Source organism: Schistocerca piceifrons, chromosome 1 (genome assembly GCF_021461385.2).
Source record: "Schistocerca piceifrons isolate TAMUIC-IGC-003096 chromosome 1, iqSchPice1.1, whole genome shotgun sequence".
Classification (NCBI taxonomy): Eukaryota; Metazoa; Arthropoda; class Insecta; order Orthoptera; family Acrididae; genus Schistocerca; species Schistocerca piceifrons.
In genome coordinates, this window is record NC_060138.1 from 617,686,439 (window position 1) to 617,714,294 (window position 27,856).

The window sequence follows — 27,856 nt, forward strand, 5'->3', positions numbered from 1 at the left end:
GGGTAACGTGAGGAGCCGGTAGCCACAGCTGAGACCGACGCCAAGCGCCAGGCCGCGCCCCGGCATCCGTCCTGGGATCCGAGCGGAACGTCGGTCGGAAAACTCCCGGAAAAGCGCCCACCCTCTTCCTGAGGTTGTCCGACGGAAAACGGAGAGGGCGGCGATGACGAAGGCGACGACGACGACGACGGGGCTGGGTCAACGGCAGGCGCTGGGACAAGCGCTGGCAAGTTGGGCTGCTGCAATGGCGAAGTCGATGGGTCGAGGTCCGTCGGTTCCGCAGGCGGTGCCGAAGAGGCACGGAGGGGGGGGGGGGGGGGGGGTAAGAGGTTTATCAGCACAGTAATTCACACATTTTTCTAAGGGGATGTTACATAATTCTGGCAGGATCGCCATATTTAACATCCCCTTGGAAAAATTAGTAAATTACTACGTTATTTGATTTTCATACAGCTGAGCAGAACTGAACGTACTCAGACATTTTTCTCTTTACTTATTCTGATCAACACTAAACTGACACACAATATTTTTAGCGCAGCGCAATCTGACTTTCAATAATCCCTGCAAAAGAATGGCCCTGACTAACAATAACCTATCCCTTCATGAATCACTTACCTCACAAAAATCTTCGTTACTAGAACTACTGCAATACAGCGAGCGCCAATACTGCCAGCTAAATAAAAGATTCTAACTACTGAAGGCACTAACTACCGATAGGCATAGTTAGCAAATGAAAGATTTTGATAGAGAACAAACAATGTATTTACCTTAATAATATTCAAAAGTCATCATATATATTAGTTCATGATATACAGTATTACAAGTTTACTATTTCTGATGGACACACGTCCAGATCGTCCATTCTCAAAATTCTGCCATCTCTCTCCCCACATCCACCACTGCTGGCGGCTCACCTCCAACTGCGCAACGCTACGCGCTGTTCACATCCAGCTGCCCAACACTACAATAGCGATTATTCCAACGATGCCAGCCAGCCACAGACTGCACACAGCACAGCCAGTGACTTTCATACAGAGCGCTACGTGACTTTACCAATATAAAAACCTAAACAGCCTACTTACAAAGGTCTCCTTGAACGAGGTTCATCTTCGACGTGTTATCGACCTTCCGAAAATGATTTGTATCGGGGAAAAACTTGTGATCTTGATAAGGAATATTCCCCATAGACCTGTTCAACTTTTCAAGGATTATAGTCGCGGATTCCCCAAGTTTAACACAAAACTTTATGGTATAATGTTGCTCGAAATTCCGCTTCCCGTTTTCGTTACACACAGCAGAAACACAACTTCAGTGACGGCGCTCTAAAAAATCACGTGTTGGCCGTACGGAGCCGAATCTCGGACTGTTTCTGGAAGTGATGAACACAGCAGTCTACACGACTAGAACAACGCAACATTATCGCATTGCTCGCGTTGATGTCAGTTTCATTATTTTTCTCACTCATCTCTTATGCATAGTTTATCTGATTATATCAGATATTATCAGTGATTGTTGATGTTCCTCTACTGTAAGGGATTCATCTGCTGCCACTTGCGGTTAACAGCTGTGCAAAGGAATGTGTAGTTGTTCAGGTTTTGAGACTACTACAAGACAAAATCAGTACTACAACCTGTAGCTTATTGCCTCTGTACGTCGTAGTGATTTTGGAGATCACACTGTGCTACCATATTAGCAGTGCGTGATCCAGGCGTGATGAGAGGTACATCAGTACTGGATCACCAACGTACGTCACCAGAAGCCATTCTTACCTGTTACTGCTGAAAATTCTTAGCGTTTCTAAGTGGTTCTTATATTATTCGATTTTGATCAATGTCTTTTGCGAGATAAACCTAAAACTTCAAGATAAAGTACATCGCTTTTTCCAAATTCCATTCAGTAGACGACTTTCGTTTGTTCCCTCTCAGCGTTACTGTCACAAATGCACACTATAAAAAAAATTATGCAGTGTAACGCCTACATCAACAATTGTGCAGAATGTTTGCGCCAAATTAATACAGGGTATTCCAATAAAAGCGTGCAAAAATTTAACACGACGTAGAGAGTGCTCCACAGAACAGTTTGAGGTAGGGAACTTGGGGTCGGAGAAGCCAGTTTAAGCAGATAACAGGAATAAGATCGCATTATTGTGTACACTATTATTTATATTAGTTAACTGCAAATAACATCACTGTCACTTTGAACGTACCACTTTTACTATACCTTACAAAATGTGCTGAAACACGGCGATCAAACTCAATGCAAGCATGACACCAGCGAACAAGATTCTGACGCAACCTGATAAATAACCCTGGTTTCTTCCGAATCATAACACAGGCAGCTACAATTCTGGCAACTAATTTCATCTCCGTATCCACTGGGGTCTCATACATAAGTGACGCGAGATATCTCCATAGGAAATAATTAAGGGGATTCAGGTCAAATGATCTCGCAGGCCGTGGAATAGAGTCTCCCCTTACAGTCCAGCGACCAGGAAACACTGTACCGGTACTGTTCCATCGTATTGTACGTCTGTGAATAGCACTGAGTAATGAATGAATGGGTCTGTCGTTGATTCAGAGAACGTTCCGCCATGGGACAATGTAAATACGATACAGCAGAGTCACCTTTTGGACAAGTAAAGTAAACAAAACCTGCATCACGACTTCCTGGTAATCAGGCTCTCCTCCTTGTTTCCTTGCAGGGAATAAAGAATGTACGTGTAAATAAACAGCACAGCACGTGTAAACTTATACGCATTTTAGTTGTAAATAAGTTAGAAAACGTAATGCTAGACAAAGTGGTAGACAAGTTAACTTCCATATCACAAGCTCGTTTCTCCGACCCTAGTTTCCCTATCTCAACTTGTTCAGTGGTGCATTCTCCAATTCGTTTTACATTTTTGCACGCTCTTACGAGAACACCATATATAAAGTTTTATGATCATGAATTAAACTGTTACACTTCATAAACATCATGCCAACTTTCATCTAGATATTCAGCGTACAGCCATCACTGAATATACATTGAAAACAGTGTTTATTGTATTGACGTACAGAATTTTTTTTTTTTTTTTTAACAAAAGGAGTTGCTCGTTTGCGTTAGGAATGATATATGTTTGACTTAATTGTTATGCATCCAACAGCGTCTTCAGTTTTGTATCTGCTGACTGTTGTATCTCAAAACATGCTATGAGCGTGAATATCAGTTGTTAAATGACATATTATTATGCGTAACTCGTTAGTTAATGAAAAACTGTTCCTTATACGTTGAAAAAAAACTGACTACAATTATGTTTGCTTATAATAAATAGTCTTATTCACCATTCTTAAGGATTTGTACTACAAACAAAAGCTTCCACCACTATGAAATGTTACTTATCCTGAACAGGAGTGTATAGCTGACAGAAAACTATTTTTTTTAATCTTATTATTACAAGGTCTGGTCAAAAAATTCCGGAACTTTGTCCATAACATATGTCTACGCTTAACTTTTACTAATTGTCCAATCTCTCCTTCGAAATACTCTCCTCGACAATTGATACACCGCTCCCAACGCCATTTTCACTTCATGAAGCCGTCTTGGTACGGCCCTTGATGGATCGCGTGAACCGCCGTCTGCGAATTTTATCTCGCATATCGTTGCAAATCTTCGTCCTTAAAAGGGGATTTTCAACTTTGGAAATAAAAAAAAGTCCACAGGGCCAGGCCTGGAGAGTGCGGAGGATGAACCAGCACAGTAATTTCGACTTTTTGTACAGTAGTCTCACCAACAGGGATGAATGTGCGGTTGGTTATCGTGATGCAAGAACCACATTTCAGACAGTTTCCTTCTCACATTTTCTTGCAGGCGTCGCAACATGTCCAGGTAGTACCATCGATTTAGAGTTTGGCCTGTGGCACGTATTCATGATGAACTAAGCCTTCAAAGTCAAAGAAATCTACCAGAGTGACATTGACATCTGAGCTAATCTGACGAGCTTTTTTTGCTCTTGAAGAGCCTTTCCCGACCCACTGTGAAGACCGAACCTTGGTCTCAACATCGTAACCGTAGACCCACGTCACACCACCAGTTATGATTTTCGAAAGGAACATCACGTTCTCATTTGTGCGATCCAAAAGCTCTTCACAAGTTGCAAGGGGAAGGACTTTCCGGTCTTGACTCACGAGCCGTGTGACGAAATTGGGGCCAATACGATGTATTCCAATATGGTGTGTCAGGATCTTATGACATGGTCCAACTGAAACGTTACATTCTTATTCAATCGCTCGGACAGTCAGTCTTTGATTGGCACGCATAATTTCGTTGACGTCCGTGACCTGAGCGTCGTCGGTAAATGTCGAAGGGCATCCTTAACGAGGGTCATCTTTAACTTCCGTCCGGTTATTTTTAAACCGTTCAAATGGTTCAAATGGCTCTGAGCACTATGGGACTCAACTGCTGAGGTCATTAGTCCCCTAGAACTTAGAACTACTTAAACCTAACTAACCTAAGGACATCACAAACATCCATGCCCGAGGCAGGATTCGAACCTGCGACCGTAGCGGTCTTGCGGTTCCAGACTGCAGCGCCTTTAACCGCACGGCCACTTCGGCCGGCTTTTTAAACCGTATGAACCTTTCGAAACACCGAGTACGGCTTAAGCACTCTTCACCGTAGGCATCCTGCAGCGTTTGGCGTGTTTCTGTAAAGGTTGAGTTTCATGCAAAATTTAATGTAGGTGCATTGCTTCTCTAACTCAGCCCTCTCGAAATTCGCAACCTGCGCGACACAACGTTCCACTCAGTACAGCACTGAACAATAGCTAACAGACATACCACAATGAAACTTCCGGCAGTTACACATAAAACACAGTCGTGTGCAGGGATGCCTACCGCATTTCACTCCAACATACCATTGGCGCGAAATTACAGATGATCCGGAATTTTTAACAGACTTCTTATAGCTGTGCAGCAAAACAGTGCTTAGCACATATAACTTTTGGGATATTTAGTAGCAATAATGCATTATAGTAAGACATCATCGTAGAGATGTTTCCTGTGAACTTAAAGTACAATAAATACAGTGTCCAATACGGACTGCTTCCGATTTCATGAGATCTCTCTCATCATTTTATGTGTTACTGGCTTAGTTATATGCAGTAGTGAGAGTATGAGTTCGATAGGACACGTATCGTATAACAGGGGAACTTTATAACCATGAGACGCCTACCCTGGGAGTAGAACCGCCCGTCAGTGCTGTCGAGGTTAAGATGGTTCAAATGGTTCAAATGGCTCTGAGCACTATGCGACTTAACTTCTGAGGTCATCAGTCGCCTAGAACTTAGAACTAATTAAACCTAACTAACCTAAGGACACCACACACATGCATGCCCGAGGCAGGATTCGAACCTGCGACCGTAGCGGTCACGCGCTTCCCGACTGAAGCGCCTAGAACCGCACGGCCACTCCGGCCGGCTCGAGATTAAGAGTCAGATGCAGTGCCGTTACGAGATCAAACGAAGGAACCCAATGTTCTGGAACCAACCTTAGTCTAACATCGGCGTAGGGTTTTACATGGTTACCCAAGCCTAAATAACTTTAAAATTTTGATACAGGCTGTCGCTTTATTTCCGGTTTGTCTTCATACCTAATTTACCATATATTAAAAACAATAGTCAACAAGACCTTTTCTTTTATTAACAGGTATCAAATTTAGAAGAAATGGAAGTTCTATACGAATTTTACAGCTGTTACAGGTTTCAGTAACTGCAGGAACAAGTTTTCTACGATCCATAACCATTTCTCGACTTAAGGAACTATTTTAGTTACATTGTATTCCATTTCTGTACGTCATTCAGGTTTCTAATTTTTTTTCTGTTCTTGCCTGCAGATATGAGATAACGTACGTGTTCCACCTGATGAAAATGCGACGTGAGAGGGTGGCCGCTGAACGGCGTCATCCCTCAAGTTACAAGTACGACGCCTTCGTCTGCTACAGGTAAGGCTGAGAGATTTAATGGCAGACGTTTCCTAACTCGTCTACAGACCAACCTTCCTGAATATTGTTTTTGCTCATGTACTCAATATTTTAAGGGAAATGAAACATATCTTCCTGTGCACTACTACTACGAAGTCATTAATTTGTAATTTTAGGATCGCATCATGTGGCAATTAGACCTGAATCCACTACAACTTACTTTCCATTCTTTCCGACGGTAGTCCAGTATCGTGTTAGAAAACAATGCATAACTTGAGTGCAACTTTGGATGAGTACACAAAATGATTATAAAATTTCGTAACCAACTGCAGAGAATGTTTGCCTATGTGACGTTAACAGTGCTTCATATACCCAGTTAAGACAGTATCGGCAAGACTAGTTACGTGAATACCGTGATTTGAGTCCAAATTCATCGGTTCTACAGCTTTTACGCCCTACAGTACCTCGCAGTAATATCCTGTCAAAACCGCGATACTTCCATAAGATAAAAACTAACTCGTAACTGTAACGTACCTGAATTCTACAGACACATCAATACTCCGCTGAATTTAGGAAATGCGAAACCACGTCCTTTTGACAACTTCATAAAGTCTCCCTTAAAAATTAACGTTTATGTCTGCTCCGTCAGGAACCGCGCTGCTGCTACGGTCGCAGGTTGGAATCCTGCCTCGGGCATGGATGTGTGTGAGTCCTTAGGTTGGTTGGGTTTAAGTAGTTCTAAGTTCTAGGGGACTGATGACCTCAGAAGTTCAGTCCCATAGTGCTCAGAGCCATTTGAATTATTTTGTCTGCTCCCATCTCTTCTACAATCCAAATTGCTGCCTGCACCTACCTCAATCTAAATTACCATTGTTATTCTTTTGTTCACAAATATAAATTGTGTATCCTCTGCTGTACGTCTCAGTGTTCTCATCAGTTGTGTCAAAATTATTTCTACATTCAAATGTCACACGATATGTAAGATCTCTTAACGTGAGCTGTGGTAACGAAAGAAATGTAAAACATAAAGAATGCCTAATTAGGTTTACGAGACGGTCTTATGACCCTTATCCTGCCTGGATAAATAAGTCAGTAAATAAATAAAAATTAATTAATTACCTTATCTGTCCCTGTTACCGGTATTCAGGCGCCACAAGAAATTTTCGTCTGTGGTATTTGACAGACAAGATGAGTAAGAAGTTACAAACTCTCAAGAAGCTGGACGGGTTCGTGATATTGACACTGTAAGAAACAAAGCCGTCTCTTCGTTTTCTGAATTTTCTGTACTGAGGATGTACTTTACGAATCCTGTACTAGGATCCTTGAGTATATGTTCACTCCTACCATAGTCAGACGCAGTCAGCGGCCAAAACATAATGTGCTTCTAATAACGACGGAAATGTCGAAGCCACGCGGAGTGGCCGTGCAGTTTGAGGCGTCATGTCACGGACTGCGCGGCACCTCCTGCCGGAGGATCGAGTTCTCCCTTGGGCATGGGTGAGTGTGTGTTGTTCTTAGCATAAGTTAGTTCAAGTTAGTTTAAGTATGTAAGTCTAGGGACCGACGATCAAAGCAATTTCGTCCCTTAGGAATTCACGCACGTTTGAACATTTTTGAAGAGTCGAAACCGTTATATCCAAAATATAAGCTGTGTGAGCACTGAGTGACGAACAGGGACTAACTTTGGATCAAACAGAATTCAAGCTATCAAAGGATTGTGGAAAATGTTACTTGTCAAAATAGTAGTAAGATCGAAATCACGGGAAAAGTTACGTTCACTACTAAATCGAAACCGTCAACCCCTAGGTTGGTTTGAACACCAAAGTGATTTACTAGGCATGCCCCAATTGGAGTAGTATGCAGTTACCTTTCTCCGACCCCTGAACTGGGTTATCCAGCCAGCTAAAATTTACATACGGTGTAAGGCAAACCAAAATGATAGTACAACTCTTTTTTTCCCTATTAACAGACGTGTTAAGACACGCATATTTTCAGAGAAAAAAGTAAAGAATGATCCTAATGGAAGGAAACTGATACATGTGATATACGTGTAGAAACAAATCATTAGAATTTCAGAAAAACAGTATGATTTATTCAAGAGAAAGAGCCTCACAAAATGAGCAAATTAATAATGCTCTGGTCCCACTCTAACATTAAGCAAGCGATTATCGGCTTGGTATTGCTTGTTAGAGTTGTTGGATGTCGTTCTGAGGGACATTGTGCCAAATTCTTTCCAGTTGGTGCGTCAGATCAAAAATATCCCGAGATGATTGGAGGACCATGCCCGTAATGTTCCGTACTTTCTCCGCTGGGGAGAGATTAAGCAAACTTTCTGGCCGAGGTAAAGTTTGGCAAGCACGAAGACGTGTAGCATAACCTCTAGTCGTATGAGGGCGGGCATTATCTTGCTGAAATGCAGCCCCGTGGTAGCTTGCCACAAAGGGCAACAAAACGGGGCGTTGAATATCGTCGACGTACCGCTGTGCTAATAAGGGTCCCAAGGAAGACAACCAAAGAGGGCTTGCTGTGAAAAGAAAAGACACTCCACACCAAACCATCACTCCTGGTTGTCGCGCCTTGTAGCGGACGCCAGTCGGGTTGGTATCCTACAGTAGTCCGGGGCTTCTCCAGACAAATTGCTTCTTCGATGTACAGATTGAACAGAAGGGACGAATGATCACATCCCTGTCTTACACCCTTTTTAATCCGGACACTTCGTTCTTGGTCCTCCATTGCTATTTTTCCCTATTAGTTCTTGTGCATATTGTATATTATCTTTCTTTCCCCACAGCTTACATCTTTTTTCTCACATTTCGAACATCTTGCATCATTTTGCACTGTCGAATACTGTTTCTAGATCAACAGAAACTATGTACTTTTCTCGTTTCTTCTTCAGTCTTGATTCCATTATCAACAGCAACGTCAAAAATGTCTCTGTGGTGTCCTTAACTTCCCTAAAGCCAAAGTGATCGTCATCTAAACTGATCCGATGCTTTTAATTCTTTTGTAAATTATTCTCATCACGAACTTGAATGCAAGAGCTGTTAAGCTCATTGTGCCATAATTCTCGCACTTGACTCTTGCTGTCGTCGGAATTGTGCGGATGATGTTATGTTGAAAGTCTGATACTACGACACCAGCTTCACACAGTCTCATGGTGCAATCATTCTCACACTTGTCGGCCTTTGCTAACTTCGAAATTGTGTGGGCGATGTTTTTTTCTGAAAGTACGATAGTACTTCGCCAGTCCCATACATTCTACGCACCAACGTGAATAGTCGATTTGTTGCCATTTTCTCCAATGATTTTAGAAATTGCTACGGGATATTATCTATTCCTTCTGCCTTATTTGATCTTAAGTTTTCCAAAGCTCTTTTAAATTCCGATTCTAATAGTGCATCGCCGACCTCTTCTCTGTCCACTTCGTTTTGTTTTTCTATCACGTCACCAGACCAGTCCTCTGCTCATATGGGCCTTCACTGTACTCTTTCCATCTATCTGCTCTCCCCTATCCATTTAACAGTGTAATCCCCACTCCACCCTTAATATTACTGCCCATGCTTTTAATTTCAGCGAAGAATATTTTTGACTTTTCTATATGGTGACTCAGGTCTTCCGAGAATCATTTCTTTTTCGATTTCTTCACATTTTTCATGTAGTCATTTCGCCTTCGCTTCCCTGCACATCCTATTTATTTCAGTTTTGTGTGACTTGTACTTCTGTATTCCTGAGCCTCTCTAAATAGTATTATACTTCCTTCTTTTGTCGATAAACTGAAGTAGTTCCTTGTTTCTTCACAGTTGCCTTTCTTGTACCTGTTCTCTTCTTTCCAACTTCTATCATTACCCTTTTTAGACACCTTCATTCCCCTTCAGCTGATCTACCTAATGAGCTATTTTCGATCTCAGTATCTATAGCCTCAGAGAGCTTCAAGTGTATCCCTTCACTTTTTAGTTCTTATGTATCCTACTTCTTTGCGCATTATCTGATTTCGGAATCTCGACCTGACCGTGATGTAACCTAGCTGGAATTTTCCCGTATCTCCAGGCCTTTTCCGAGTATACCTCCTCCTCTCGTGATTTTTGAACAGAACATTCCTTTCTACTTGTCAGAATTTGTTACAGAACTCAATTTTTATTTCTCTTCTCTCATTCCTACTACCAAGCCCATATTCTAACGTAACCCTTTTTTCTACACTTTCCCCTACAACGCCTTTCCAGTCCTCCATGACTATTAGATTTTCATCTCTCTTTAAGTAGTAGATTATCCATTCAATATCCTTATATTATTTCTCTATATATTCGTCTTCTGCTTGCGACACTGGTTTGTATACTTCAACTATTGTTGTCGGTGTTGGTTTGCTGTCGATCCTGGTGAAAACACCCCAGTCACTGAAGAGTACACAGTAACTCACTGCCTGTCTTACCTTCCTATTCATAATGAATCCTGCTCCCGTTACAACGTTTTCTGCTGCTGTTGATAGTACCCTATACTGATCTGACTAGAAATCCTTCTCTCTTTTACATTTCACTTCACTGACCCCACACTGTATCTACACTGACAGTTAGCATTTCCGTTTTCAGATTTTCTATTTTCCCTACCACTTTCATTCTGAACCCCCTCCGCCAGCAATTCGTAGAAGATTTCCCTTCCGTTGGTTATTCAAACTTTTTGACATGGTCACGGAGCTAGTCCGGAATCTTTTACCAATGGAGAGCATGACTTTTTCAATTACATGCCACTTGTCCTGTGGTTACGCACTATGTGTCTGTAATCCAGTGATTCCCACTGCCTTCTACATCCTCATGCTGTTGATCATTTGCTGATTCTTCCGCCTTTAAGGGGCAATTTCTCAGCCCAAGGGTAAGAGAGTGCCTTCTGTCCGCTCCTCCAGCCTCTTTGACAACGGCGTTGGCAGAGTAGTCTTCGGCCGCCATGCTCTTTTATTATCCAGACTTTAAGCAGTGACGAGGTTCGTTTCCGGGACCCAGGACGTTTTGAATAATAGTAAAAGACGGTACCCCTAGATTACGCATGAATGGTTAATATAAAAGTTTTTTGCATACGGTACCACGCCGTAGTGTTAAAAAAAATCTGGAGAAACTAACGTTTTGGCCACGACAACGATAGTGGAAATGTGTTTTTCTTCAGTATAGTTTTTTGCAATATGTATGCTTTACTGTATACATTTACTGATGACACATTTATTTCTGCTAAACGATCCAGTAATGGAAAAAGAGATATTCGTAATTTTAACTTTATTCGGAACAGCTATCAGTCATTAAATAAAAATTAGTAAAAGACATTCTTGATCATACAGTCATTTATTAAAGACGTCTTCAAAGAATGTACTATTCAGCTGACGATGATGAGACTGAGAACAACTGTTGCTGAACCCAGTCCCAAAAATCAATGACTGTCGGATCAACGCTTTTTTTACTATTTTAAAACGGCTTCCCCTTCCAATCTTCCTCTACTAAGATAGTGTGTTTCTGTGAGCGCAGCAGCGCAGACCGCGCCTGGGTGGTGGGTCAGCTACTGCCCAAACTGGAGCATGCCGGGGATTCCCCTGACGAGCCGGCGCTGCGCCTATGTCTGCACGAGAGGGACTTCCCGCTGGGATCCTTCATTGCTGACAACATCGTTTCCTCCATGAAGGATAGCCGCTCCACCGTCATCGTCCTGTCTCAAGCGTTCGTCGACAGCCAGGTAAATCGTCACTTGGTCTCCACATGGTAAGTATAAGTCGCCTTGCACCGCAGTAAAAGTGTGCTCCTTCCCATGAGGTGGAGCACCTTTCCGATGGTGCCCAGAAATGTGGGATGATCCTCTTCGAAAACACAGTAACCCGTTATTGCATACCGCCCTCCTGACTTGAGGACTGGAGTTCCGCAGCACCTGTCTTCTTGCTGTTTGCAAAAACGGGCACATGATGCACTCTATCTCCGTTACACATGTGAATATTGGAAAACGAGTGATTCCGTTAGGAAAGGATTTCTATCGATGAACCATCGGTGAAATTAAAACTATGATGTCGGCGTTAAAGAGTGCGATGGAAATTTCACTGCTAAACTCAGAGGGGATAGCTAGAAAGGGAACACTGAAGGGCTCTGCGAGTGAGAGGTGTGATGACCTGATGACATGACAGGAGAACGGGAATCGATATGGTATACAAAGGGGGCCAGTATTAGAGCCGAAATGAGCTGTAGAAGAAATGTGATCCACTAAAGTGGAACATATGGATAGCATTCCTAAATTAAATTCATTTTAGGAAATGGCAACCAAACGACTATTGAAGTTTCTGTGTAGAGTCTATAAGACTGGGGACATACTGTCATTCTTTCAGGAATATCTGAAGAGCTTATTTCAATAGTGGTACAAGTCCATTTTTGTTCATTTTGAGATACAGAGTCCTAACGTTAAATGAGCGCTGAAAAATCTGCAGTTGAGATAACAGAAATATTCAAGCATATCGCTTCTTGCTAGAGATAACCTTTCTTTCTGTTTCTTTGGATCATTAATTTCAGAAGCATTATAGGCAGAAAAATAGAGGTAATGGACTTGTACCACTGTTGAAATAAGCCCTTAATATCATCCACATAATCTTGAAGATAACAAGGGCTGATAGGTGGAATAACAATGCCACAATCAGCTTAATAGCTCATGCAGCCGAGTTGATGACAGGAATAGTGTATGTTGAGTAAAAAACTCCTCTGCAGCTGTGTGGTTTCTTCATTTAAAAAGCATTCCGCTTTTGTAACGTTAGTTTTATCATCTGATGAAGTCCGGAATGGAAAAAAAAACTGTGAAGTAATAGAAGCTAGTGACAACCTCATATAAAAATAGCGTCGAATCCTGCCGGGCGGGATTAGCCGAGCGGTTTCAGGCGCTGCAGTCATGGACTGTGCGGCTGGTCCCGGCGAAGGTTCGAGTCCTCCCTCGGACATGGGTGTGTGTGTTTGTCCTTAGGATAATTTAGGTTAAGTAATGTGTAAGCTTAGGGACTGATGACCACAGCAGTTCAGTCCCATAAGATTTCACACACATTAGAGCACTTTTAAGTGTCGAATCCTTGCGATAAGTGGCAGAAAGCAAATGAAATAAAATGTCGCAATGACCAATACTTACAGTTACAACAAGATACTGGAATACAATTGGCATTAAAGTTTCCCACCATTCCAGTAATTTCACTCCATTTTAAAAGTCTTGGCGCAGACCAAGACAGACTAAAGTATAAAGGGACCAATAGCCGGAATCTAAAAAGGAATAAAGATAAGCCGTTAAAACTGGTACTATTGGGGTAACAAAAGAAAATATTAGTTTCATTAAGTAAACGTAGCCGTAAGACGGTTTAGTATCGATCAGTTCTGTAATGTGGTGGCATTCCATAGCGTGTTGGCAAACAGACTTCGACTCACAAGATTGTCCCGACATATTTCACTTCCAGGAAAAATGTTCAGATGTTGAAACATAGTGAACAAACCAGTGGTGATTCTTTTAAGTCGCCTGGGGTTTACAGAGTTACGTATAGTGACTGGCTGCACAAATATATCGGTCAGACGTTTAGAAAATTTGAGGTCAGCTTTAGGGATAATTTATCCGGCTCTGGCTCTAACACAGCTTTGGGTACCCATGTTGCTGAGACGGTGCACTCTGTTACCAGCACTTCATCCAACCTCCTCCTCCTTCCTCCTTCTTCGTTCTCCTCCCCCCACCCCCCCACCCCGTCCCGCCTTTCGGTATTTCTACTGAGTTGATACTTATGGGTCCCTCTCCCTTTAGTTTTTAAAGAATTTTAAGTTTTTAATAGTTTCCCGCATTCCGCCGCTTGTGTATTACGACAGTATCCAATTTATATTTTCTATTGCAAATATTTGACTTTTCAGTCTCGTGTGCGCCCGATCCCTAGTATTTTTCTCATTCAAGTGGCCGCCTTAGCTCTTCAACGCTTGCACCACGTGTCTAATGGCCCTTCATATGTTCCACTTCAGTTTGCGGTCAGCCGTAGCACTGCCTTGTTCTCAACTCACTTGATCCACGAGCACATTGTATGATTTTCTCCGGTTTTTTTCTGGTTTCTTCAGTCCCCCCCCCCCCCCACCCCACCAATCGCATATGCTTTAGCAGTATATTTATATTCCTTTTTATTTAATGCTATTGGTCTCCCATCGACATTAGTCCGTCGTGGGCCCCCACACGATTTTTGGAATGGAGTGAAAGTATACAAATCTGGAGAGAGTTTAATACCAGTTGTTCTCCAGTAACTGTAAGTATTGGTCCTCAACATTTACATCTCCTGCATTCAGCCACTTTTGGCAATGATCTGACGTTCCTTTTATATTAGGTTGTGATGCCCTTTTATTGCTTCACGGTTTCTTCCTACACACGACTTCAACTGACGATGAAACTAAGGTTACGAAACCGGTCGTACTATTTAAATAAAGTAACCATACAGCTGCAGCGGTGTTTCTTGCTCAGCATGAAGGTTTTAGCTGCTGATATGGGTTGAATAAGTTTTTGTGTCAAAGAATGACTGGAAAAAGCTTACTCAGGATCTACTAGATGACGGTGAGTCCAGCTTTAGAAAAGGTAAAGGCACCAGAGAGACAGCTCTGACGTTACAGGTCAAGCTGAAAGGCAGTCTTAGGAACGATCAAGAGACGTTTGTAGGATTTGTCGAGCTATAAAAAGCGTTAGCTATGTAAAATGGTATAAGAACTAATTGCTTTGTCAAAAAGGATGTAAGACAGAGTTGTACTCTTTCGCCTATATTGCTCATGGCGTACATTGAAACAACAAACTAAACGGAAGAAAGACAACAGTAATGAGGAGTAGCAGAAACGAGGTTAGCGATAAACTTAACATCAAATTTAGTGACCATATTAAGCAAAGAATATATAAAACACAGACTAGCACAGGCAAAATCTGACATTCCTTGCCGATATAAGTCAACTACTATCAGAAATTAGAGTGAATTTGAGGAAACTTCCAAACATATCATTATGTGGTAGTAAAACAGGGAATGTAGAAAAACCGGAAAAGAAGAGTTTGAGATATGGTGCTACAAGAAGAATCTGAAAATTAAGTGGACTGATGAGGAATGAGGAGGGTCTCCAAAGAATCGGCGAACAGAGAAATATACGGAAAACACGGCCAACAAGAAGAGGTGCTGCAGGGAGTTGGAGAGAATAATTAATTGAGGACATAAGATGTACGTGGCCGAGCGGTTCTTGGCGCTTCAGTCCGGAACCGCGCTGCTGCCACGGTCGCAGGTTCTAATCCTGCCTCGGACATGGATGTGTGTGATGTCCTTAGGTTGGTTAGGATTAAGTAGTTCTAAGTCTATGGGACAGATGACCTCAGATGTTAAGTCCCATAGTGCTTGGAGCCATTCGAATTAGAACATAAGATGCAAGTGGTGCATTGATACGAAATTATTGGCACTAGCGAGGTATTTGTAACACGCCGCATCACACCAGTCACAAGACGATTTAAGAAAAAAACGAAATTGGCTATGTGCGGGTAGGACCCACGCTCTGAGGGCTCCATACAAGCTTATTTCTTTCTATAGACAGTTCATCCATTCCAGGAATCGAGGATCAGGGTGAATTTTGCTTGTTATGGACACTGACACTGGCAAGAGTTTTGAGATTGTTTGTGTGTGAAGTTGAACAAAAAATTGTTAAAAGAATTTTTTTGTGATGTAACTACAAATTAATAATTCCCGGAATTTTTTTCCTTTACTTTTACCGTTAAACCTTGTTTCTTGCGAAACTTCATGATTCTAGGTCAAAGTTAAGTGGGTTTTAATGAGTGAGATTTCAAGCATCAAAATATGTGCCACGAATTACCGTACATATGGATTGCATTGACTTAGAAGCATCAAATTTTTACAGCACCTAGGGACCATAGACTTTAGTAAGTGATATAAATTTCATCTCGATAACTCTACCCGTTCCTTAGAAAAACGGCTCTTAACAGACGGAGAGACAGCCGGACAGCCAATGACTTTTTTTCCTTGTTTATGTGGTATAATTACAGATTAATGATTTTCGGATCTTTTTCCTTTACTTGGACTCTGAAACCTTACTTCTAGCCAAGTTTCATGATTCTAGGCAAAAAGGATGTACTCTGTAGATTGAGATGAGTGAGTTTTCGAGTGCCAAACTATGTGACATAAAAGACCGAAACTTTTGATTGCGTTGACTTAGAAGCTTACATTTAACACACCGCCAAGATGCCTTAAACCTCAGTATTTGACATAAATTTCAACTTGATACATGTAAATGTTCCTGCGAAAATGTGGTCTTCAAAGACGGACAGACACTCAGACAGTCGATAACAAATAGGAATTTTTTTCCTGTGGTATAATTACAAATAACAATTTTCACGTTTTTATCCTTTATTTTTACCAAATTTTGTGATTCTAGGTCAACAAGAAGTACTCTATGTGTTTTGATGAGTGAGTTTTCGAGTATCACATATATGACAGAAATGGCCGTATCTTTTGATAGCATTGGCATAAAAGCTTCAATTTTTAACACCCCAAGGGATCTTAGACCTTTGTATATTCCATAAATTTCAACTTGATACGTGGGTTCCAGAGAAAAATGATTTATAACGGTGGGTCAGATAGACAGACTGACAGACAAATAACAAAGTAATCCTACAAAACAGGGATGCTCATCCTGTTTGTTGAGATCTACCGGTCGATCGACATGGCTTTACGAGTCGGACTCCAAAACCTTTGTCAGAAGTATGATTAAACGACCTGTTCACGTAAAATAACAGTTTGTTGACAATGAGTACTTGCACGGTATTGGTTGGCGGTAAATCTGACAACACTGCCTCCGCCTCTTTCGTCTCCATCCGCAGTTCATTGGCTTTACCGCTCGCACCAAGCAACAGTCTTTCATCCTGCATATTGACGTTACTACTCGCGAACTGTATCTTGGCAAGCTGCGAGCGAGGAGAGCGCCCAGCGTTTGCTATGGGATGAGAGGTGCGGTGTGTGGTACGGGGGAGTGGTTGAACAAACTCTGCGTCCAGTAGGCAACACAAACCTCTGTTTTCGAGCCTCTACAACAATGTGCACGACAGAGGTAATGATCAGTTACATACTATGACTTACGGAAACTGAGATTGCTGTTTGTATTGACAAGTGAAATAAGCGCCTCTCCGCACATTTTCGAACCAATAGCGGAACAATACCTCACAATGGTTCAAATGGCTCTGAGCACCATGGGACTTAACATCTATGGTCATCAGTCCCCTAGAACTTAGAACTACTTAAACCTAACTAACCTAAGGACATCACACAACACCCAGTCATCACGAGGCAGAGAAAATCCCTGATCCCGCCGGGAATCGAACCCGGGAACCCGGGCGTGGGAAGCGAGAACGCTACCGCACGACCACGAGCTGCTGACCAACAATACCTACCACAGCGACAGAGCACCTCAGTGACAATGCAGTCAACACCGGCGGATAGTATGCTGTGCAGCTGGCAACGAACGTATCCAAATCACTACGGCGCGGAGTCTACCGCTTGCTGTTGAATGCTACCGATCAGAACTAGGGAGGCCACGCGCCAAGTTACAGTTCTCAGTCGGTTAAGTGTATATGAAAAATGAGTGCAGCTAACCACAGGAAAACATACGACTTCCACGGTGAATGGGAAGAACAGTTTTAGGTTACAATGTATAAAGACAGGCGTATATGTTTGACAAGTATTTTGCTTCACCCACACCTAACAAGAGAAATACTGAACTTCGTTTTAGAACAATTCACGAAGGCTTCGAATGGGAACCCGGTGCTGGGAGTGAGTTGAGGAGGAAGGATCTTTCTAATGTTAAAAGTGAATTACAATCACAGCAGTCGTTTTTCTGTAAAGCCTGTACATAAAAGTCTTTTATCACCTGTAGCATTATTTCGTGTATCAGAAGTACTAACCAAACATGCAAAACTGTTTGACGATGGCACAGTTTAATTTCTTGGACTTCGATGTTATCCCGTGGCATCGGGTGTACTGTCTGGGGTCTGCGTCTTCCCAACACAGGTGTTTCCTGATGAGGACGCCGAGTTCTGACGTCGAAATATTGTGTTGACAAGATGCAGACCACCAACAGTACAGCCGATTCGACGAGATGACGATGGTGCAGTTGTCAAGCAGTACTTTCTGGCAGCTAGGGACTCATTGTTTCCCATATATAAAAACAAGTCAGACAAATCAGTCTTCAGGGATATGCCTCTGCCAAGATCTACTGTAGCAAGAAAAGTGAAATTAATGGCCGAAAATACACAAGGTCAGCTGATAATAGATTTACAGCTCTGTTTCCGTCTCTCATTGCAGTTAGACTAGTCAGTAGATGGGGTCGATTCACCTTTAAATATACAGGGAGTTACAAAAAGGTACGGCCAAACTTTCAGGAAACATTCCTCACACACAAATAAAGAAAAGATGTTATGTGGACATGTGTCCGAAAACGCTTAATTTCCACGTTAGAGCTCATTTTAATTTCGTCAGTATGTACTGTACTTCCTCAAAAAAGTGGCTCTGAGCACAATGGGACTTAACTACTGAGGTCATCAGTCCCCTAGAACTTAGAACTACTTAAACCTAACTAACCTAAGGACATCACACACATCCATGCCCGAGGCAGGATTCAAACCTGCGACCGTAGCGGTCACGCGGTTCCAAACTGACGCGCTTAGAACCGCACGGCCACACCGGCCGGCTGTACTTCCTCGATTCACCGACAGTTGGCCCAATTGAAGGAAGGTAATGTTGACTTCGGTGCTTGTGTTGACATGCGACTCATTGCTCTACAGTACTAGCATCAAGCACATCAGTACGTAGCATCAACAGGTTAGTGTTTATCACGAACGTGGTTTTGCAGTCAGTGCAATGTTTACAAATGCGGAGTTGGCAGATGCCCATTTGATGTATGGATTAGCACGGGGCAATAGCCGTGGCGCGGTACGTTTGGATCGAGACAAATTTCCAGAACGAAGGTGTCCCGACAGGAAGACGTTCGAAGCACAATTGATCGGCGTCTTAGGGAGCACGGAACATTCCAGCCTATGACTCGTGACTGGGGAAGACCTAGAATGACGAGGACACCTTCAATGGACGAGGCAATTCTTAGTGCAGTTGACGATAACCCTAATGTCAGCGTCAGAGAAGTTGCTGCTGTACAAGGTAACGTTGACCACGTCACTGTAAGGAGAGTGCTACGGGAGAACCAGTTGTTTCCGTACCATGTACAGCGTGTGCAGGCACTATCAGCAGCTGATTGGCCTCCACGGGTACACTTCTGCGAATGGTTCATCCAACAATGTGTCAATCCTCATTTTAGTGCAAATGTTCTCTTTACGGATGAGGCTTCATTCCAACGTGATCAAATTGTAAATTTTCACAATCAACATGTGTGGGCTGACGAGAATCCGCACGCAATTGTGCAATCACGTCATCAACACAGATTTTCTGTGAACGTTTGGGCAGGCATTGTTGGTGATGTCTTGATTGGGCCCCATGTTCTCCCACTTACGCTCAATGGAGCACTTTATCATGATTTCATACGGGATACTCTACCTGTGCTGCTAGAACATGTGCCTTTACAAGTACGACACAACATGTGGTTCATGCACGATGGAGCTCCTGCACATTTCAGTCGAAGTGTTCGTACGCTTCTCAACAACAGATTCGGTGACCGATGGATTGGTAGAGGGGGACCAATTCCATGGCCTCCACGTTCTCCTGACCTCAACCCTCTTGACTTTCATTTATGGGGGCATTTGAAAGCTCTTGTCTACGCAACCCCGGTACCAAATGTAGAGACTCTTCGTGCTCGTATTGTGGACGGCTGTGATACACTACGCCATTCTCCAGGGCTGCATCAGCGCATCAGGGATTCCGTGCGACGGAAGGTGGATGCATGTATCCTCGCTAACGGAGGTCATTTTGAACATTTTCTGTAACTAAGTGTTTGAAGTCACGCTGGTACGTTCTGTTGCTGTGTGTTTCCATTCCATGATTAATGTGATTTGAAGAGAAGTAATAAAATGAGCTCTAACATTGAAAGTAAACGTTTCCGGACACATGTCCACATAACATATTTTCTTTCTTTGTGTGTGAGGAATGTTTCCTGAAAGTTTGGCCGTACCTTTTTGTAACACGCTGTATATATATTTTTTAAGATTGATATTTATTATCTGATTGCAGTATAAAAGAAGACTCGCATAATAATTTGACCTCGAAAGACACCTTACGAGGAGAAGATTTTTATAATGCATTCCAGTTATTTATTTCCGAATGTGTTTTGCCAATTTATAAACTTGCGTTATTAATACTGATGGGCTGTCTTGCGCGGTAAACAAACACAAACGATTTGTTATCTTATGTTCGAACGACTTTGTTAATCATTGTGTAGAGCATCAGAAAGAGCTTTATGGACATATTTTGGAAACAGCACATGTTATGACGATTGTCACAAAAATTGTGAATTCATTTCGCTCACAGTCATTGCAGAGAAGGGAGTTTAGATTGAGTGCTATTAGAAGAATTGGTTAGCCAGTATGTAGACCTGATACTGCACGCTCAAGTTCGATGACTGAGTAGATGTATGGCTCTATACATACACAGAGAACTTCTGCCAGCTCTAAAATCTGTTGTGACTGAAAGAGGAGAAGATTACAAGTAACTATATGATTTGAGGTGATTGTTGAATCTGACATTTACAACTGATATGACAGTTAAACTAAATTAATTAAACAAAGAACTTGAAGGGAAAAAAGCAAACTGTCAAAACTCATATGCCATGTATGAAGGGTTTCATGCAAAAACTTGACATTAGGATAGCATAGTTACAGAAATTACGTGTGAAATATTTTCCTCAAATACAGTCAGTATCGTCTGAGGAACAAACATCGCTGGATGAAGAAACTGCAAAAGAAATACGTCACCAACCGGACAGCACTGAAGACAGAGTTTGAAAACCGATTTTTAGATTTCAAAACAACGGAACCTATTCTAGCTTTTACAGCTCAACTGTTCCAAAAAGTGGATGTGGAAGACGTTTCAACAAAAATTGAATACTATTTTTATTGAAGCGAGACTGAACAAGAAGACCAAATAATTCGACGTCTAAATGACATTTCTTTAAAGTCAGAAAACAGTGAAGATAACTTGGGTCTTAAAACCTACGCTATCATTATTAAAGTGGCTTCATGTGTATTATCATTTTTGGATCAACTTATCTATGTGAGGCAGCGTTTTCAGCGATTAACATGGTGAAGTCTAAGTGTAGAAATAAAGTGACTGATCGTCATCTTTCAGGCAGTGTAAGATTGGCTCTGACAAATGAGTTCTACAATTTGATGGAGAGAAAAATTACCTTTTACATGTTTTGTGTAGTGAAAATTTTAATTTTGGATGAAATGTTGTTTCGTGCTTAGACCTTTATGAATTTTTAACTCAATAGATCTCTAAATAGACCTAATTACATGTAGCAGACCACAAGCATGAAAGATTGAGTGCCCCTGCTGTACGGGTTACGTTTCCACCGACGGAGGCACGGAACCCTAAAACTAAATCTGTAAGTTTTCTACAAAAATTTATCTATAAATGAAAATATCGAATATTATTTTTTCAAAAATTTTCACCCCATGTAACGTGTGCTTTGGATATCGTATTCCACTACTGAGTAATACTGACTATTGGGTCGCCCTGCGTTGCGCATGTGGACAGTGTCGTGAAACAAAACTTTAAGCTAAGTGAAATGCTGAATTTGAAGTAATGAAAATAAATAAAATTAAATTAGAAAACAAATTAATAGAGTACATAGTAAAAACTACTTAACTGTACCTCATTACTGAAGTACGTTATGAAAGATGCCTAATACGCAAAATTTTGACTTGAAATGTTCATGAAATAAAATACTTCTCAACTCCGTAGAAAATAATTGTTTAATATTGCCTACACTTTTCACTGAAAATTATCTGCTTTATAAGCACAACACCTGAAAATTCTGACTGTGCGTTGTTTTTGCTCACAAGAACGCAAAGTGAGATCTGCCCTGAAATATAAGTAACTTATCTCATGCTCAGCAAGTTGTTTTGTGTCTAGTGTACCGACATTCTCAAAAGAAAATGGAAATCAGCAAATGCAGCAGCTAAAGAAAAATAATCTTCTCAGTACAAAATTTGATTTTTACTTAGCAGACAGGATCTATGGGTTCCTGTGGCGTAAGGTGCAATGCGCACATGGCAAAACAATCAAAACTTTACTAAGAATGATGGATGACGGTTTTACTTTTAAAAAAGTCATTCTTGAAAAATTAAACTCGAATTACTGTAAAGAAAGATTGAACAACATAAGAAGACCCTAACAATTACCACATTATACGATTAATAAAAAATTTACAGACGTGTAAACTAATTCCGCCACTTGTGGCATAATGGTATCAAAGAGATCAAGTTAACGCTAATCATACCTGTAAATATTATTGGTTACCTAAGGCACAAAGATTTCCTTCAATTAAAAGTTCTGACAAACAATTATTTATTTCTTGCGCAGGCGATGGTTATCTTGTAATACTCCTTCAAAAGTCTTCTCCATCCATAGAATCAGTAACACATTTTTATAAATGAGTTTCCATCTTCATAATAAAGTATTCCAGATAATTTCTCTCAGATTCACGAATATGAAATCTCCTTCCCTAAAAACTCAATTTCTCGCTGCTGCGCGTCAAATAAGAATGTCCCAGGGCTGCACAACTTTCTGGCGACCAAGCGAACAAAAGATAACACTGAGTCAGGGATCTTCTTCACTACTTTTTACGGCGCGCTCATACATCTCTGTTTTAGTGTAGTAAAGCTAAATTATTTACAGTGGCTAAACACATACGAAACCTTACAAATTCAATACAGAACCAAACGCTACGGCAGCGATCGTGCTGCTGGCTTGCCTTCCACGTTTTCAAACTAAATGCTGCTATTTATATTTGTGTGTGGGGAGGATGGCGGGGGGAGGGGGGGGGGGGCGAGAGGAAGGCTTCCCTGTCGACGTCCTGCACTTGGAACTACTTTTTTTTTTTTTTTTTTTTTTTAAATTAAGGCGTCAGTCTTCCGGCTGGTTTGATGCAGCCAGCCGCGAATTTCTCTCCTATGCCAACGTCTTCATCTCAGAGTAGCACTTGCAACTTACGTCCTCAATTATTTGCTGGGTGTATTCCAAGCCCTGTCTTCCTCTACAGTTTTTGCCCTCTACAGCTCCCTCTACGTCCGTGGAAGTCATTCCCTGATGTCTTAACAGGTGTCCTACCATACTGTCCCTTCTCCTTGTTAGTGTTTTCCACATATTCTTTTCCTCTCCGATTCTGCGCAGAACCTCCTCATTCTTTAACTTATGTGTCCATCTTATCTGTAGCACCACATCTCAAATCATTCGATTCTCTTCTGTTCCGGTTTTCTCACAGTCAATGTTTCAGTAACATACAACACTGTGCTCAAAACGTACATTCTCAGAAATTTCTTCCTTAAACTAAGCATCACGTTTGATACCAGTAGACTTCTCTTTGCTAGGAATGTCGTTTTTGCCAGTGCTACTCTGCTTTTGATGTCCTCCTTGCTCCGTCCGTCATTGGTTAGTTTGATGCCTAGCTAGCAGAATTCCTTGACTTCATCTACTATGTGACTATCAATCCTGATGCTTACCTTCTCGCTGGTCTCATTTCTGCTACTTCTCAGTAGTTTCGTTTTTCTTCGATGAACTCTCCATCCATATTCTGTATTCGTGAGACTGTTCTCGTGTCATTGATACCCTCTCACTTTAAATTTTAATTACACTCCTGAACCTTTCTTTTATTCCATCATTGCTCCTTCGATGTACAGATTGAACGGTAGGGCCGAAAGGCTACATACCTGTCTTTCACCCTTTTTAATCTGAGCCCTTAGTTCTTGACCGTCCCCTCTTATTATTTTCTCTTGGCTCTTGTACATATTGTATATTATTGTCACTCCCTATAGCTTACCCCTGTTTTACTAAGAATTTCGAACGTCTTGCACCGTTTTACATTGTAGAAGACTTTTCCCAGGTCGGCAAATCCTGTGGACGTGGCTTGATTTTTCTTTAGCCTTTCTTCCGTTGTCAGCCTCAACGTGCCTCTCTGGTGCCTTTACCTTTCCTGAAGCAAACTGACTGTCATCTAAATGGTTCAAATGGTTCTGAGGATTATGGGACTTAACATCTGTCATCAGTCCCCTAGGACTTAGAACTACTTAAACCTAACCAACCAAAGGACATCACACAATCCATGCCCGAGACAGGATTCGAATCTGCGCGCGGTTCCGGAATGAAGCTCCTAGAGCCGCTCGGCCACCGCGGCCGGCTGATTGTCATCTAAGACATTCTCAATTTTCCTTCATTCTTCTGTATATTATTCTGGTCAAAAACTTGGATGCATGAGCTGTTAAAATGACCCCTGAAATTTCTTCTTCCAGTAATTTACGGGTTTGTAGCCGGATCCCATCAACATTCTGTCACGATATTTCGGCTCAGAGACGTCTGGCCATCCGCAGGTGAGCAGACGAAGTCTAGATCTACTGACCTGAGGATGGCCGGACGTCTCTGGGCCGAAATATCGTGGCAGAAAATTGATGGGGTCCGATTGCAAGCACGTAAATTACTGGAAGCTGTTAAACTCTTGTCAGCTCTTAAATTCTTCGGAGTAGTGTAGATAATATTTCTCCGAAAGACAAACAGTATGTCACCAGACTCATACAATCTACACACCAACGTGTTCTTGCCACTTCCCCCAGTGATTTTAGAAATTCTACCCCACCCTGCCTATACGTAAATTCGGTCCTGGCCTTAGGTCCTTTCATACCAACAGGTAATTCTCTCATGCTTTTTCGGTAAACATATTTCCAAACTAAAACTGGTGCAAAATGTGTTGTCGCCAACAAAGTGCCCTGTGTGTTACAGTGGTGCCGGTGGGAACTGGAGGTGGCGTCGAACAAGGTGCACCACCTGGTGCTGCTGGAGCTGGAACGGATGGACCGGTCGCGGCTGCCGCGGAACCTGCGCTACCTGATGGACACGCGCACCTACGTGGAGTGGCCGGCGCAGCGGCGGGCGCAGGAGGCCAAGTGGAGGCAGCTGCGGGCCGTGCTCGCCGCCCCGGCCGCCCCGAGGAGCGCCGCCGCAGGCGGCAGCGACGGCGCCGACGCCGGAGCTCCCAGTGCACCCGAACAGCCGCAGCAGAACGACTGCCTTAAGGAACATCAAGTGTGACGCTCACCTTGCATGCGGGTTCATCACTCTGCTTTTGATGTCCTGTTCAGTGTTATAAGCAGCTCTTACTGTGTAGGGACTGCCTTAATATCCGTCAATTAGCGTGGTAGAGTGGGAGATACGGATCGCTACCACTATCGAAAGTTGACGTACTCAGCGGAAGCTGCAGGTGTCATAGATCGCACAGGATATGGTGGCAGATGCACAATGACCAGTTTTCGTCCAAAGTGCTGGGCCGCCCCCCGGAGACCCTGCACCCCATTCTCGCCTCTTTCCCTCCCACGTCCTTCCCTCCATGGCCCTCTTCGGTGCGCCCCCCGCCCATTTCTCCCCCTCTCTTCCCCCCCCCCCCTTCTTCCCTTCTCCCTCATCTCCTTGCGCCTGGCACATCCTCCATTTTGATCATCGTCATCAGTGTGCCACATCAGTATTGTGTTTGGTGCCGTTCTCCTGTGCATCGAGAGGTGTGATTTTAATTGTGTGCTGGCCTTGTACTTAGTGTTACTGTCAGTGACTGTTACGTGCTACGCCATCCGTCGATATTTTTATGCTCCTCCCATACTTCGTCTTATGTTCTTTTAATTGTCGCAGTGTGTGATTTTTTTGTGTGGACTACTTTTTTTACGATTTTTATCTCCATTTTACAGTCTCCCCTTTTTATCTATTGTCTTCCATAATGTTACTCCCTTTTTTATATCTATGTACACCATGTTTTCTCCTTTGTTATTTTTAAATGTCTTCTATTATGTGTGCTATGTCTTTCGCCTGAAGAGCAGCGCATATGCTGCTGCCAGCCCGCCCCGATGGGGAATTGAAATACAATAAAGAAAAAAAAAGCGCTGGGCCGATTCATTCGTTTGTTCAGAAGGGAGGCCGACGAGCGTTTGCCAGCTATTGGCCGGTCGGCGATGACAGAATCGACGCGCACACACTGCAATCTTTCTCAAACTATTTTACAGAATGTATTCGGTAAAAAAATTCATTGTTGTTTTACTTACAGCTTTATGTGTGCCGTTTATTGTGATGTGCCTATCTTTTTCGTTAATGGCCATAGTTATTGTGATGTTTACGTCAAAGCAAGACACTGCTTGGAATTCGGAGAAGTGTGCAATGGAAAATAGAGATCGCTATGATTTTGAATTTGGTGAATATTACGTAATATGTTGTTGCGTATGAAATTTAGCTAATATATTAAATTTTTCTTTAGACTTGGGTAGAGGTATCTGTGTAACACCAATCTCGTGAAAATTGATCTGATGTAGCACACTCATTTGCGATCGCGCCGCGCCAGGCTGAAATATCCACAACATTCCTCATATTTCACAAACTGTTTCAGATATCGAAACGAGATTTTGGAAAATGATAGCACGTAAAGAGGACAGTTTTTACCGTATCGTTATTATGTAAAACTTCATTATCTACCGTGTTGTTCCAATAACTACAGACTTTTTCGCTGAAAGAATGAATTTTAAGAGCCATCTATTTCTGGTGAAATGAGAAATGCTATGGATTTTGGAACAACATATCTGAAGAGAGTACACGTTTTTTGTACTGAGGATATGCTTTTTCATAAGCTACTGACTTTTCTTTTCCTCTGTTCCTCACTAAATAAAGTTAATAAACGACTGCTTCAGAATTCTTTCGCAAACGTGTCTGCATATGTTACTGAGGTGAGACAGTGAGAATTCCGCTTTGTTTTGGCAAAAGAAGCAAATTTTGAGACGACAAACAGAGAAATGTGTAGGTTTTACTCAAAATTCGCCACTCATGACGCTTCTCTGAAAGATAAAAGCAAAGCGAATATAAATCGTTGCGTTTTCGGCGGAATTTGCTTTTTGATACTAACGAAAGCAGAGGTTACAGTAGATCATTTTGAATGATCGTGCAAGCGTGGGTGCGGAGGGTCCCACTTAATATTTACAAAACTGTGAGCGTAGACTTCAATTAAGAATATCATTTCTCTTACAGCGTTCTGAGCGACGCTCTCCATCCCCCCTCCCCTTCCCCCCGCCCTTCCGCTCACCGAACGCTTCCGCAGCCGACTGCGCACCCAGAGGCCACAACTGTTACTAGTATGAGAAATACGAGTCACGACATTATCTTACGACTGGTTTCTTACGTTTTTAATTATGTTGAATAAAGTTCTTTCAAACTACGTCTCGTTTTATATTCATGAATTTCATTACTGCCATTTCTTTATCGTCTTTGCGAAATAGGTTTCCACCTATGAAAAGGCGAATCCGCATTCCCAGGTGTGTATTTTTAAAACGAGCACCTGCTACCCTACTCCCTGTCCTGACCATGCCTAAGGCATCAGTTTTGTCTCATATTACAGGCGTTGTTCAGCTTTGTCTTCACAATCAGAGTAGATCAGATCAGATGATAGATTAAGTCTAAAAATTATGCGTTCTGAATTGCAAAAGGCTACCAACATAAAGGAAGCGAAAGCAAAATTAAATATCTGCCGTAAAATGTCTGCTGGCGTTGTTTAATGGCTACAGTGACGTACAAGATGTCTCATTCTGTAAAATGATATTGCCTGCTTAGTCACTGCTCTTTAGTGCACCTTCTTCTTCCCGACGGGACGGATGCCGTAAACAACTTTTC

At 42.1% G+C, this 27,856-nt stretch overlaps 1 protein-coding gene across 1 annotated transcript in view; it reads left to right on the forward strand.

The window, feature by feature from the left end:
• The window catches only part of LOC124787542 (toll-like receptor 2), a 135,698-nt gene extending 108,320 nt beyond the window's left edge, over positions 1 to 27,378 (forward strand). The window contains exons 10-12 of the mRNA XM_047254347.1: positions 5,869 to 5,976; positions 11,460 to 11,664; positions 24,941 to 27,378. Of these exons, the coding sequence (XP_047110303.1) occupies positions 5,869 to 5,976; positions 11,460 to 11,664; positions 24,941 to 25,249 (622 nt within the window). The 3' untranslated portion in view covers positions 25,250 to 27,378. The remainder of the gene's footprint in view (positions 1 to 5,868; positions 5,977 to 11,459; positions 11,665 to 24,940) is intronic.
• Positions 27,379 to 27,856: the final 478 nt, after the last annotated feature.